We start from the raw sequence: 14,409 nt of genomic DNA, 5'->3' as shown, positions 1-14,409 counted from the left end.
TATATATATATATATATATATATATATAACTTTATAGTCCGAGTTGTTACAGATAAAGCAATATCTATTTTTGTTTATTTTTTGGGGATGTTGAGGTTTTTTTTTGTTAAACTTTTTTTAAAATTTTAATCCCACTAAGGGACTTTAACTTCACTCATATAATATACTGCAATATTTCTGTATTGCATGCAGTGTATTATGCCCATCAGTTTTACAGGGCTTAATAAGCTTCTGCACATGACACACCTGGATGGCAGCCCATGAATCATGTCAGGTCCATGGGGTACAAAGGGAGTTCCAACCCTCTGTAAACCTCTCAGCCTTGACCATGGCATCTAAGGGTACGGTCACATGGTCAGGTTTCTGCATGCAGTTTTGGAAGCCAAAATTAGGAGTGGATCATAAAAGGAGAGAAAGTATAGAGGACAGATCATCCTCTTAATTCACTCCTGATTTTGGCATCCAAAACTGACTGTGTTTCTGTACCCTAAGGGGATAAAGTATTTGGACGGAAGTTATATCCAATGCTGCCAGTCACAGCCAGGCTCCTGTGATCACCAAGTCATACTTGTATGTCATTTGCAGGACAGTGCTCCCACTGATGACGTACATGTACATCAAAAGTTGGAAAGGGGTTAAAGTATGTTTCATTAGGCTGGGATATGAAAGATACCTCTATGTCCAAACTTGAGGTGTGAAGCTGGGCACATGCTATAAAAGGCACACAAATTTTGCCCTGGGGCACACAGATCATGGTAACTAGTAAGTAATACACCCATAAACCTGTTACACCAGACTTTAAGGTCATGGTATTTTACTATGCTTTATATTCTACCTGGAGATCTGCTGTTAAGGGAATGTCCACTCTTTAACACGATTTTTTACCTTAAAGGTCCAAAATTGTATGCCGATTCATTTTTCGTTATATCTTTATAGTGGTCAGAGCTGTTTTTTTATTGCAGAGCTCTCAATCCCCTAAATAAGCAGCTGCCACTAGACTGGAACTTTACTAGGAGTTTACTGTATATACGCTGAATTGTCATTTTTTTTAAAAAAAGGGCCAGAATGGATAAAAAAATAAAAATAAGCATTACTTAACTCACTTTACCCCCCCTTTAGATTTCCTGGTCCAGGCTAAATACATGGGACATGGCTGCAAATGCCTGCAAGTCAATCACTGGCTGAGACAAGTCACTGTTGCGGCCAGTGATTAGCGGAGTGTTTTTTTCCCAGCCACTTCCTGTGTATCGAGTTGGCACCAGAAAGCAGAGCGCAACCCGAACCAGAAGACCAATGACAGTAGTGGAGGAGCGGTGAGGCGAGCAATACTTATTTCTTATTTTTGACCCATGCTGGACCCTTTTTTCAAACAATCCCTTTAACCACCTCAGCCCCCAGTGCTTAAACACCCTGAAAGACCAGGCCACTTTTTACACTTCTGACCTACACTACTTTCACCATTTATGGGCTCATTCAGACGGCCGTATGCTGTCCGCAAAAATACTGAATGCTATCCGTTTTTTTGCGGATCCGCAAAAAAACGGATCTGCAAAAAAACGGATAGCATTCAGTATTTTTGCGGACCCATAGACTTCAATGGGGCCATGTCCTGATTTTCACGGACAAGTATAGGACATGTTTCATTTTTTTTGCGGATCCGCAAAAAAACGGATAGCATTCAGTATTTTTGCGGACAGCATACGGCCGTCTGAATGAGCCCTATTGCTCGGTCATGCAACTTACCACCCAAATGAATTTTACCTCCTTTTCTTCTCACTAATAGAGCTTTCATTTGGTGGTATTTCATTGCTGCTGACATTTTTACTTTTTTTGTTATTAATCGAAATTTAACGATTTTTTTTGCAAAAAAATGACATTTTTCACTTTCAGTTGTAAAATTTTGCAAAAAAAAACGACATCCATATAGAAATTTTGCTCTAAATTTATAGTTCTACATGTCTTTGATAAAAAAAAAATGTTTGGGTAAAAAAAAAATGGTTTGGGTAAAAGTTATAGCGTTTACAAACTATGGTACAAAAATGTGAATTTCCGCTTTTTGAAGCAGCTCTGACTTTCTGAGCACCTGTCATGTTTCCTGAGGTTCTATAATGCCCAGACAGTACAAACACCCCACAAATGACCCCATTTCTGAAAGTACACACACTAAGGTATTCACTGATGGGCATAGTGAGTTCATAGAACTTTTTATTTTTTGTCACAAGTTAGCGGAAAATTATGATTTTTTTTTTTTTTTTTTTTTTTCTTACAAAGTCTCATATTCCACTAACTTGTGACAAAAAATAAAAAGTTCTATGAACTCACTATGCCCATCAGCGAATACCTTGGGGTCTCTTCTTTCCAAAATGGGGTCACTTGTGGGGAAGTTATACTGCCCTGGCATTCTAGGGGCCCAAATGTGTGGTAAGGAGTTTGAAATCAAATTCTGTAAAAAATGACCAGTGAAATCCGAAAGGTGCTCTTTGGAATATGGGCCCCTTTGCCCACCTAGGCTGCAAAAAAGTGTCACACATCTGGTATCTCCGTACTCAGGAGAAGGTGGGGAATGTGTTTTGGGGTGTCATTTTATATATACCCATGCTGGGTGAGAGAAATATCTTGGCAAAAGACAACTTTTCCCATTTTTTTATACAAAGTTGTCATTTGACCAAGATATTTATCTCACCCAGCATGGGTATATGTAAAAAGACACCCCAAAACACATTCCTCAACTTCTCCTGAGTACGGGGATACCAGATGTGTGACACTTTTTTGCAGCCTAGGTGGGCAAAGGGGCCCATATTCCAAAGAGCACCTTTCGGATTTCACTCCTCATTTTTTCCTGAATTTGATTTCAAACTCCTTACCACACATTTGGGCCCCTAGAATACCAGGGCAGTATAACTACCCCACAAGTGACCCCATTTTGGAAAGAAGACACCCCAAGGTATTCCGTGAGGGGCATGGCGAGTTCCTAGAATTTTTTATTTTTTGTCACAAGTTAGTGGAAAATGATGATTTTTTTTTTTATTTTTTTTTTTCATACAAAGTCTCATATTCCACAAACTTGTGACAAAAAATAAAAACTTCCATGAACTCACTATGCCCATCAGCGAATACCTTGGGGTCTCTTCTTTCCAAAATGGGGTCACTTGTGGGGTAGTTATACTGCCCTGGCATTCTAGGGGCCCAAATGTGTGGTAAGTAGGTAAATGACCTGTGAAATCCGAAAGGTGCTCTTTGGAATGTGGGCCCCTTTGCCCACCTAGGCTGCAAAAAAGTGTCACACATCTGGTATCTCTGTATTCAGGAGAAGTTGAGGAATGTGTTTTGGGGTGTCTTTTTACATATACCCATGCTGGGTGAGATAAATATCTTGGTCAAATGCCAACTTTGTATAAAAAAATGGGAAAAGTTGTCTTTTGCCAAGATATTTCTCTCACCCAGCATGGGTATATGTAAAATGACACCCCAAAACACATTCCCCAACTTCTCCCGATTACGGAGATACCAGATGTGTGACACTTTTTTGCAGCCTAGGTGGGCAAAGGGGCCCATATTCAAAAGAGCACCTTTCGGATTTCACAGGTCATTTTTTACAGAATTTGATTTCAAACTCCTTACCACACATTTGGGCCCCTAGAATGCCAGGGCAGTATAACTACCCCACAAGTGACCCCATTTTGGAAAGAAGAGACCCCAAGGTATTCGCTGATGGGCATAGTGAGTTCATGGAACTTTTTATTTTTTGTCACAAGTTAGTGGAATATGAGACTTTGAATGAAAAAAAAAAAAAAAAAAAATCATCATTTTCCACTAACTTGTGACAAAAAATAAAAAATTCTAGGAACTCGCCATGCCCCTCACGGAATACCTTGGGGTGTCTTCTTTCCAAAATGGGGTCACTTGTGGGGTAGTTATACTGCCCTGGCATTTTCCAGGGGCCCTAATGTGTGGTAAGTAGGTAAATGACCTGTGAAATCCTAAAGGTGCTCTTTGGAATATGGGCCCCTTTGCCCACCTAGGCTGCAAAAAAGTGTCACACATGTGGTATCGCCGTATTCAGGAGAAGTTGGGGAATGTGTTTTGGGGTGTCATTTTACATATACCCATGCTGGGTGAGAGAAATATCTTGGCAAAAGACAACTTTTCCCATTTTTTTATACAAAGTTGGCATTTGACCAAGATATTTCTCTCACCCAGCATGGGTATATGTAAAATGACACCCCAAAACACATTCCCCAACTTCTCCTGAGTACGGCGATACCAGATGTGTGACACTTTTTTGCAGCCTAGATGCGCAAAGGTGCCCAAATTCCTTTTAGGAGGGCATTTTTAGACATTTGGATACCAGACTTCTTCTCACGCTTTGGGGCCCCTAGAATGCCAGAGCAGTATAAATACCCCACATGTGACCCCATTTTGGAAAGAAGACACCCCAAGGTATTCAATGAGGGGCATGGCGAGTTCATAGAAATTTTTTTTTTTTGGCACAAGTTAGCGGAAATTGATATTTTTAATTTTTTTCTCACAAAGTCTCCCGTTCCGCTAACTTGGGACAAAAATTTCAATCTTTCATGGACTCAATATGCCCCTCACGGAATACCTGGGGGTGTCTTCTTTCCGAAATGGGGTCACATGTGGGGTATTTATACTGCCCTGGCATTCTAGGGGCCCTAAAGCGTGAGAAGAAGTCTGGAATATAAATGTCTAAAAAATTTTACGCATTTGGATTCCGTGAGGGGTATGGTGAGTTCATGTGAGATTTTATTTTTTGACACAAGTTAGTGGAATATGAGACTTTGTAAGAAAAAAAAAAAAAATTCTGCTAACTTGGGCCAAAAAAATATCTGAATGGAGCCTTACAGAGGGGTGATCAATGACAGGGGGGTGATCAATGACAGGGGGGTGATCAATGACAGGGGGGGTGATCAATGACAGGGGGGGTGATCAATGACAGGGGGGTTGATCAATGACAGGGGGGTGATCAGGGAGTCTATATGGGGTGATCACCACAGTCATTGATCACGCCCCTGTAAGGCTTCATTCAGACGTCCGGATGCGTTTTGCGGATCCGATCCATCTATCAGTGCATCCGTAAAAATCATGCGGACATCTGAATGGAGCTTTACAGGGGGGTAATCAATGACAGGGGGGTGATCAGGGAGTCTATATGGGGTGATCACCACAGTCATTGATCACTCCCCTGTAAGGCTTCATTCAGACGTCCGGATGCGTTTTGCGGATCCGATCCATCTATCAGTGGATCCGTAAAAATCATGCGGACATCTGAATGGAGCTTTACAGGGGGGTGATCAATGACAGGGGGGTGATCAGGGAGTCTATATGGGGTGATCACCACAGTCATTGATCATGCCCCTGTAAGGCTTCATTCAGACGTCCGGATGCGTTTTGCGGATCGGATCCATCTATCAGTGCATCCGTAAAAATCATGCGGACATCTGAATGGAGCTTTACAGGGGGGTGATCAATGACAGGGGGGTGATCAGGGAGTCTATATGGGGTGATCACCACAGTCATTGATCACGCCCCTGTAAGGCTTCATTCAGACGTCCGGATGCGTTTTGCGGATCGGATCCATCTATCAGTGCATCCGTAAAAATCATGCGGACATCTGAATGGAGCTTTACAGGGGGGTGATCAGGGAGTCTATATGGGGTGATCACCACAGTCATTGATCACGCCCCTGTAAGGCTTCATTCAGACGTCCGGATGCGTTTTGCGGATCGGATCCATCTATCAGTGCATCCGTAAAAATCATGCGGACATCTGAATGGAGCTTTACAGGGGGTTGATCAATGACAGGGGTGTAATCAATGACAGGGGGGGTGATCAGGGAGTCTATATGGGGTGATAACCACAGTCATTGATCACGCCCCTGTAAGGCTTCATTCAGACGTCCGGATGCGTTTTGCGGATCCGATCCATCTATCAGTGGATCCGTAAAAATCATGCGGACGTCTGAATGGAGCTTTACAGGGGGGTAATCAATGACAGGGGGGTGATCAATGACAGGGGGGTGATCAGGGAGTCTATATGGGGTGATCAGGGGTGATCAGGGGCTAATAAGGGGTTAATAAGTGACGGGGGGGGGTGTAGTGTAGTGTAGTGGTGCTTGGTGGGACTTTACTGAGCTACCTGTGTCCTCTGGTGGTCGATCCAAACAAAGGGGACCACCAGAGGACCAGGTAGCAGGTATATTAGACGCTGTTATCAAAACAGCGTCTAATATACCTGTTAGGGGTTAAAAAAAACACATCTCCAGCCTGCCAGCGAACGATCGCCGCTGGCAGGCTGGAGATCAACTCTCTTACCTTCCGTTCCTGTGAGCGCGCGCGCCTGTGTGCGCGCGTTCACAGGAAATCTCGCCCATCGCGAGATGACGCATATATGCGTGACTCTGCGCAGGGCTGCCACCTCCGGAACGCGATCCTGCGTTAGGCGGTCCGGAGGTGGTTAATGGCAACCATATGCAATAACCTTCATCTCCCTCTAGTGGCACACACAAGTAGCCAGCATGACTCTGCAGAGGATTTTGAGTACTTTAGCATGTGCAAGAGGTATCTCCTAAGAAAGAGAACCATTTTCCAGCGCCACCTATTGGAAGTGGCTCCCTATGAGTCAAGGTCCGATTACCAACAAGCCTTCCAATTTTACAAGGAAAATAGCTAAGCCAGATATCCATCCATATATAGCGGTTTGCTTGTCCTTCATGAGTATGGAGTGGGATTCTGGCTAGCTTAGTGCGATGCCTTGGAAGCGGCTTAGGCAGGGTGCTTTATCTCCTTAAAGAGATCAGTCCTGTATAGAGACATACTGCAAGTACTCCATGGTATGGAGACTTATTGTTCATGCTTCATGGGAAACGAATATGCAAAGAGGTATCTCAGAAGAAAGAGAACCATCTCACCAGTGACACCTATTGGAAGTTGGAAAGTGGGATTTTGACTTGGATCTTGATTTTCCCATTGAGCATTGCCAATACGTCTTCATACCCTGGAGTACTTGCACCAAGTCTCCATAGAGCACTGTAGCAAAAACACAGTTAATCAGAACAAAATTTTGGACCTAAAAATGGCAAGGGGTAATCTGGAAATGATTTTAAATGGCCGGCAGCAACCGGTCCCAGAATCTGAGCAGGACTGGTTGTTTCCACTTGCAGAGCTGCCTGGGGGGCCAGGGCCACACTAAACATTGGTGATTTTTCTTGTCAGACTATTCAGACATAATGGCATATCGTAGGCAGGATCACATCATTACTATCTATTGTAGAGCTGTGTAGTATGTATTGAGGCCCCGTCCCCTCAGGCAACCCTGCAAGTAGTGCCAACCAGTCCTGCTTACCTACAAGGACACGTTGCTGGCAGCTATTTTAAATCATTTCCTGAGAACACCTTTTAAAAGGTTTTATGAGATTTTGATACTGATGACCACGCCTCAGGAGAGGTCATCAGTATCTGATCAGTGGGGGTTCGAGACATTGGACACCCACCGATCAGCAGTTTGAGAAGGCACCGGCACTCCTGTGAACTGAACTGAACTGTGCCTAGGCCACGTGACACATGAATGTGTTGTCACTGGCCTAGGGAAAGCTGCGAGAAATCAAACAGCTGATTTGTGGGGGTACGGGGTTTTGGACCCCCACTGATCAGATAGTGATGACCTATCCTGGGGATGGGTCATCAGTATTAAGATCTCGGAAAACATTACTGTAACACTACTCATAGTTCACTTTTTGCTACATGGTTCTTATCTGCAACAGTAAACATCACACAAACCCCAGCTGAGATGACTACATGTATCACTTCATAAAGCAGCTTAGGAGAAAAGACACTCCAGATGAACAAATGGTAACGGAGACCCGTTATCAGAAGAATGTAAACAGTCACTGGAAGCGAACGGATGATGGCATAGCAGTAACATCCATGTGCCACAGCTGTAGAAGTCCTGAAAGAGAAGATGTGCAAATTAGCGTGTGCACTCCAACAGTCTATGTAACATTAAGAAAGGATGCTTTCACACATAGGTTTTTAGTGTCGTGTTTGCGGTATAAACCACGGCCCCCAAATGTTAGCTGAAGATTTTTTTACATGCTGGCGTTTTTCTTAACCCCTTAAGGACTCGGCCCTATTTCACCTTACGGACTTGGCCATTTTTTGCAAATCTGACCAGTGTCACTTTAAGTGCTGATAACTTTAAAACTCTTTGACTTATCCAGGCCATTCTGAGATAGTTTTTTCGTCACATATTGTACTTCATGACACTGGTAAAATGAAGTAAAAAAAATTAATTTTTATTTATAAAAAAATACCAAATTTTTTAAGAAAATTGCAAATTTCCAAGTTTCAGTTTCTCTACTTCTTTAATACATAGTAATACCTCCAAAAAACGAGATTTTTGTATAACTTACCAGTAAAATCTCTTTCTCGCTCTTTCCTTGGGGGACACAGAAGACCTTGGGTATAGCTCATCTCCCTAGGAGGCGTGACACTAAGTGAAGACTGTTAAGCCCCTCCTCCACAGCTATACCCTCAGCCTGGAGAGAGAGACTGCCAGTTGCGTGTCCAAGTAGTGAGAAAAGGCAAAGTCCAAAAAATTGGAACCAACAAGCCAACTACCCTAAGGGTAAAACAAACTCGGAAACAGTCAGAGAAGAACAACGAATGGGTGGGTGCTGTGTCCCCCAAGGAAAGAGCGAGAAAGAGATTTTACTGGTAAGTTATACAAAAATCTCGTTTTCTCGCCCAATTTCCTTGGGGGACACAGAAGACCTTGGGACGTTCAAAAGCAGTCCAAAGGGGGAGGGACCACAGCACCAAGGCGAAGCACCCGAAGGCATCAAAAAAACCCGCCGCCTGCAGACCAGGCGGCCCAAGGCAGCATACGCCGAAGCCCGAGTATGCACCCTGTAGAACTCGGTAAGGTGTGCAAGGAAGACCAGTGACCGCCTTGCACAAATGGATGGCCGAAGCCTAAAGCCTCCGGCCCAGGAAAAAACCGACGGCCCTGGCCAAATGAATGGTGACACCAAAAGCAGAACCCTGCCCTTGGTGCGGCAACCACAACAAGAGCCACTCTGAGAAAGCGGAAGAAAGCCACCCTGGAGGCCGTCAACCCTTTGCTCGGACCTCCTGGAAACATAAGAGACCGAACGTCGACAAGAGTCGGAGATCTCCAAGTAAAAACTGCAAGGCCCAAACAACGTCCAAATCGGTGAAGTGTCCGTTCCCGGGGGGGGGGGGGGAAGGGGAGGACGACTGCCTCAATGAAATGAAGGACAAATACCACCTTCAGAAGGAAGGAAGAGACGGAATGGAGAACAGTCCTGTCCTGGGGGAAGACAGAAGGCTCGGAACAAGAAGGGCCGCCACTCAGGCACCCGTCAGAGACACGATGGCTACAGAAACCCAACCGTACAGGACAGAAGGAGTAGAGAGAACTTCTGTAACGGCTCCAAGGAAAAATTGGAGCGCCAAGATCCCAGTATGTAGTTCCCAGGACGGTACCGGAGGGCAGTACAAAGGAACCCAAGAGCCGCTCCATGGAAGAAGTTCCTGACAGGCCCAGAGGGACGGGGAACGCTGAAAGAGGAAGGACAGGAATGACACTTGATACTTCAAGCAACAGAGTCCCAGCCCCAGGTCCAGGCCGGACTGGAGAAAGACAGAACCATGGAGAAAGGCAGAGTGGGGGAACGCCCAGCTTCCCACAGAACCCCAGGTAAAGCCCTAAGTCCTACCACAGATCCTGGACGAAAAACTCGGCTAGAAGCGAACACTAGCGAGCCCACTAGAGTCGCCTGGGCAAGCGGGTGAAAACCCAATGATCAGGCGCGGACCAGTAACACGGGTAGAACAGTCGGTAGAACTGGTCCCGTCGGCCCCCGAGCAAGGTTGTCCCGTATCCCCCCAGAGTGGGGAAGCAGAAGGACAAACGGACAGGAACCGAAGGGTCCGCCCAGCAACCGCCAGGACAAGACAGGCTAAAGCCGAAGCCAATGTAGCCACCACAGGAAGACAGACTACAGTTCCGGTGTGGGAGATCAAAAGACAATCCTGACCAAATGGTAGTCCTCCCAAGTTACCGAGAAGGTGAATCCAAAGCCGAAACATTGCCTAGAATGGAAAAAACGCAATCTGCACCCAGCGGGAGGACAGAAAGCGGTAGACCCGGTAACTAGGCACACAGCTAGTACAGCCAGTGTGGACAAGGGAGACTGAAAAGGAACACCATAACCATCCAAATGAACAAACATGCTCTCCCCAGAGGGAAGGGCAGTGAAGGAACAGCCTCTGAAGCGTGGCCGGAACAGACGCCACATCGGAATGATCTGTACCGAGTGGGAGTCAAACAGAGCCGGCGAGAAAAGGCAGGCGAGACAGAGGCCGGTATAACACCCTCCAACCAAAAAAGGGGGAGTGGGCAACAGAGAGGCCATAGGACAGCTCAAAAGCAGAACACCGCTACACAGAGACGCCCGGTTCACCGCCACGCAGAAGGCGAATACCCTGAAGAACCCAAGGTGGAGGTCCCCCGGACCTGTATAAGCGAGCACCCAAGAGAAGTTGGGTGACCTTCCCAAGAAGAGCGGCCCGAACCTGGTAGCAGATCAGACTGAAGCACCGAGGGCGCCAATCCGGAAAGAATCATACCACACTGCACCAGAATGATCTCCTTAGAGAATAGTGCAAGGCTTGCGGCAATCATCGTATCCCAAGAGAAAAAGAATGTCGCAGGAGGAAGGAGGCTACGTACGAGTAGCCCCGTAAGCAGTGAGAAGGCCAACCCACCTACAGGACGAGAAGGCATACACGGCCCAAACAACGCACAAGAACGTCCGCTCACTGCAAAAATATAACACCGCGAAGAGGGCCAGCCCCAGAGTGCCACAGTATCTACGGGAGTGCAAACTGAAAGGAGTTATGCACAAGACTAATATGGAATGCGATGGAACGCAAACTGACCGCCCCGAAAGGGAGGAAATGTACCTGGCAAACTGCAGTGGGCAAGAATGCAAAGGCCTGCCCCAAAAAGGGGGAGATGCCCAAGGCCGTACCTACGTCAGAGAAGTAGGGCATACCATACTTCGCCCAGAAAGGCGCCATGCACATGGCCACACAGTATCCAGCGGAAACGCAGGAGGTCCACCTAGGGAAAAGGGGGACATGCATAGGGCTATCCTAGCATTAAGTGAGTGTGCAACAATTCACCCAACACCGAAATTTCGTGAGAGTGTAACTACTCCGCCAATGAAGGGAAACATGTGCAAGTCCAGTACAGCACATACAAGGACAGCCTTGAATCTTGTGAGCGTGCAAAATTCCACCCATGGAATGAGGGGTGGTCACGCACAAGGCCAGCACCGTATCCAAGGGGAGCGCAAGCGTTCCGCCCATGTTAGAGGCCATGCTCAAGGCCAGCAACGTATCTGGTGAGCGTAGTATGCCGCCCAGAAAAGGAAGGGGGGGGGGGGAAATCATGCACAAGGCCAGCATCGCATTCAGGGAGAATGCGAGCAGTCGGTGAGAATGTGTGTATGCCACCTGAAGGAGGCATGCCCATGGCCGGCAGCGAATCCAGTGAGAGTGCGTACACCGCCCACGGAAGGGGGGTCATGATGTGGCCGACGGTGGATCCAGAGAGAGTGCATGTATAGGGGTCATGCACATGGCCAACAATGTACAGGCGAGAGAACAACCACCGACCGAGGGAGTGTATGTATGCCGCCACCCGGGAAGGAGGCATGCCCAAGGCTGGTAGTGAATCCAATGAGAGTACATCATATCGCCTATGGAAGGTGGTCATGCACATGGCTGGCAGTGAATCCAGTGAGAGTGCCGAATGCCGTCCACAGAAGGGAGTCATGCCTATGGCAGGCAGCGAATCCAGAGAGAGTGCAGCGTTCCGCCTAAGGAAGGGGGTCGTGCACATGGCCAGCACCGTATCCGGTGAAAGTGCAGTATTCCGCCTAAAAAGGGGGGGTCATGCACATGATCGGCAACGAATCCAGTGAGAGTGTAGCGTTCCGCCTATGGAAGGGGGGCACGCACATGGCCAGCAGCGAATCCAGTGAGAGTGCCGTGTTCCACCTATGTAAGGGGGACGTGCACATGGCCAGCATTGTATCCGGAGAAACTGCAGTAGGCCGCCAAAGAAAGGGGGATCATGCACAAGGCCAACCCGCAGTTAGGGAGAGTGCAGTATCCCGCCCAGGAGGGGGGTCCTGCACATGGCAGGCACCATAACTGGAGAGGGTGACGAATGTTGCCTACAGAAAAGGCATGCACCTTGACCAGCGCCGTAGCACGGAGAGGGCAAAAAAAAACCCCAGAAGGGGAAAAAAGAACCTGGCAGCGCCGCAGCCGGGGAGCGCGACACCATGCCGCCTATGGAAGGGGGGCATGTATACAGGCAGCACTCAGAGATGAGGCTGCAGCGTCCTGCGCAGCCCACAGTCATATATATAATAAATAATTTTTTTTTTTTTTTTTTAACACACAGCCTCACTGAGGCAGATGCCACCTACAGGGCACAGATCCACCCATACAGGCCCATCCTCTGTGGGCGGGGGAACCTCCAGGCGGGAAAAATTCGCGCCTGGAGAAGTTCCAGCCCCCTCCAACAGAGGCCTGAATTTTTGCGGCCTAGTAGGCCGTGAAGCTGGGGCCTAAATTTTTAGCGGCGCCCGGCGAACCGGGGCCGCACAGTATTTAAAGTAGTGGCCGGGCCTACGGAGCGGCACATACCGGCCGCGGGTGCCCACCCCGCGGGCCGGAAGAGCCGGGGCCTAAATTTTTAGCGGCGCCCGGCGAACCGGGGCCGCACAGTATTTAAAGTAGCGGCCGGGCCTACGGAGCGGCACATACCGGCCGCGGGTGCCCACCCCGCGAGCCGGGGACCCGGATAGAGCGGGATCGTCTTGAAGTGGAACACAAGACTTCGGCGCCCGGCCGACCGGAAGGTTCCGACGGTCGGCCGGGGCTGTTGAAGCGCTCCTTTGCAGGCCGCGGTGCCCATCCAGGTGTCCGGAAGTCAGGACCCTGCACCCGGCAGCCATTTTACCCCTGGAGCGGGCCCCTGGCCTAGAACAGCGCTCCATATGATTTCACCCCTGCCGGCAGCTACAACCACCTTTCCCCTGGACCGGTGCCCGTGAGAGCAGGGAGGGTCAGTGGCAGCAAGGCGCGGGCCCTCTGGCCCTGAAGTAGTGGCCGGTAAGAGGGAGGGGGACCCTGAGACCGGGTCTGTGAGGGTGGGACGCCTGCATGACCCCTCCGTCAGGGGCAGCTAGGTGCGGACCTCCGCAGCTCCCTAGGCATTCCTCTTGTAGGAACAAGGGTGCCAATGTCCTGGAGGCCAGGAGAGAGGGAGCAGATGTCGCCCTGCGGCAGCCCAGGGCCAGCCTAGGTCTAGCAGGGACAGAAGGGTCCATAGGCCCAGGTAAGGGTCAGGCACGCAGGAGACCGAGGGGGGGGGGGACGTAGGGCTGGAGAAGCCAATCTCTCACCATAGCCGTCTTCACCCTCGGTCCGTTCCAGCAGGGTCGCCCCTTCAGCTACTGGCACCGTAGTGGCAGGACGCCGGGGGAGGGACTTGGCGTGCGGGCGACCCTTGCGCTGGCGGGATGCAGGGGAGCTGGGCTGCCCTGGTCCACCTTGCCTTCTGTGGGGGAGGCAGCAGTGCGGGTGACCGGCACTGGCGCAGCTCAACCCCGGGAGAACAGAGAGGTCTAGTGCGTCTCTGTTATCCCTGATGATCTGGAACAAAAAGAAAATAAAACAAAGTAAAAATCTAAAATTGAAACAAGGAGAAACCAGCCCTGCAGAGCAGGGAGTGTCTTGCCTCCTTGGACACTAAGCAAAAACTGGCAGTCTCTCTCTCCAGGCTGAGGGTATAGCTGTGGAGGAGGGGCTTAACAGTCTTCACTTAGTGTCACGCCTCCTAGGGAGATGAGCTATACCCAAGGTCTTCTGTGTCCCCCAAGGAAATTGGGCGAGAAATAGTTATTACTTTACATTCCCCATATGTCTACTTCATGTTTGGATCATTTTGTGAATTATATAAAAATTTTTTGGGGATGTTACAATGCTTTCAGAAATTTTCAAAAACCCAATTTTTACGGACCAGTTTAGGTCTGAAGTCACTTTGCGAGTCTTACATAATAGAAACCACCCAAAAATGACCCCATTCTATAAACTACCCCCTCAAGATATTCAAAACTAATTTTACAAACTTTGTTAACCCTTTAGGTGTTCCACAAGAATTAATGGAAGGCCTCATGCACACGACCGTATTTTTTTGCGGTTCGCAAAACGGGGTTCCTTTTTCCCGTGATCCGTGACCGTTTTTTCGTCCGTGGGTCTTCCTTGATTTTTGGAGGATCCACGGACA

At 48.2% G+C, this 14,409-nt stretch overlaps 1 protein-coding gene across 1 annotated transcript in view; it reads right to left on the bottom strand.

Moving 5' to 3' along the window:
• Positions 1 to 7,663: 7,663 nt before the first annotated feature.
• The window catches only part of PIGG (phosphatidylinositol glycan anchor biosynthesis class G), a 66,114-nt gene continuing 59,368 nt past the window's right edge, over positions 7,664 to 14,409 (bottom strand). The window contains exon 13 of the mRNA XM_040417607.1: positions 7,664 to 7,965. Within this exon, the coding sequence (XP_040273541.1) occupies positions 7,740 to 7,965 (226 nt within the window). The 3' untranslated portion in view covers positions 7,664 to 7,739. The remainder of the gene's footprint in view (positions 7,966 to 14,409) is intronic.

This window comes from Bufo bufo, chromosome 2 (genome assembly GCF_905171765.1).
Source record: "Bufo bufo chromosome 2, aBufBuf1.1, whole genome shotgun sequence".
Lineage (NCBI taxonomy): Eukaryota > Metazoa > Chordata > Amphibia > Anura > Bufonidae > Bufo > Bufo bufo.
Note: the sequence above shows the minus strand (reverse complement) of the source record. Positions and strands in the feature narration are given on the sequence as shown.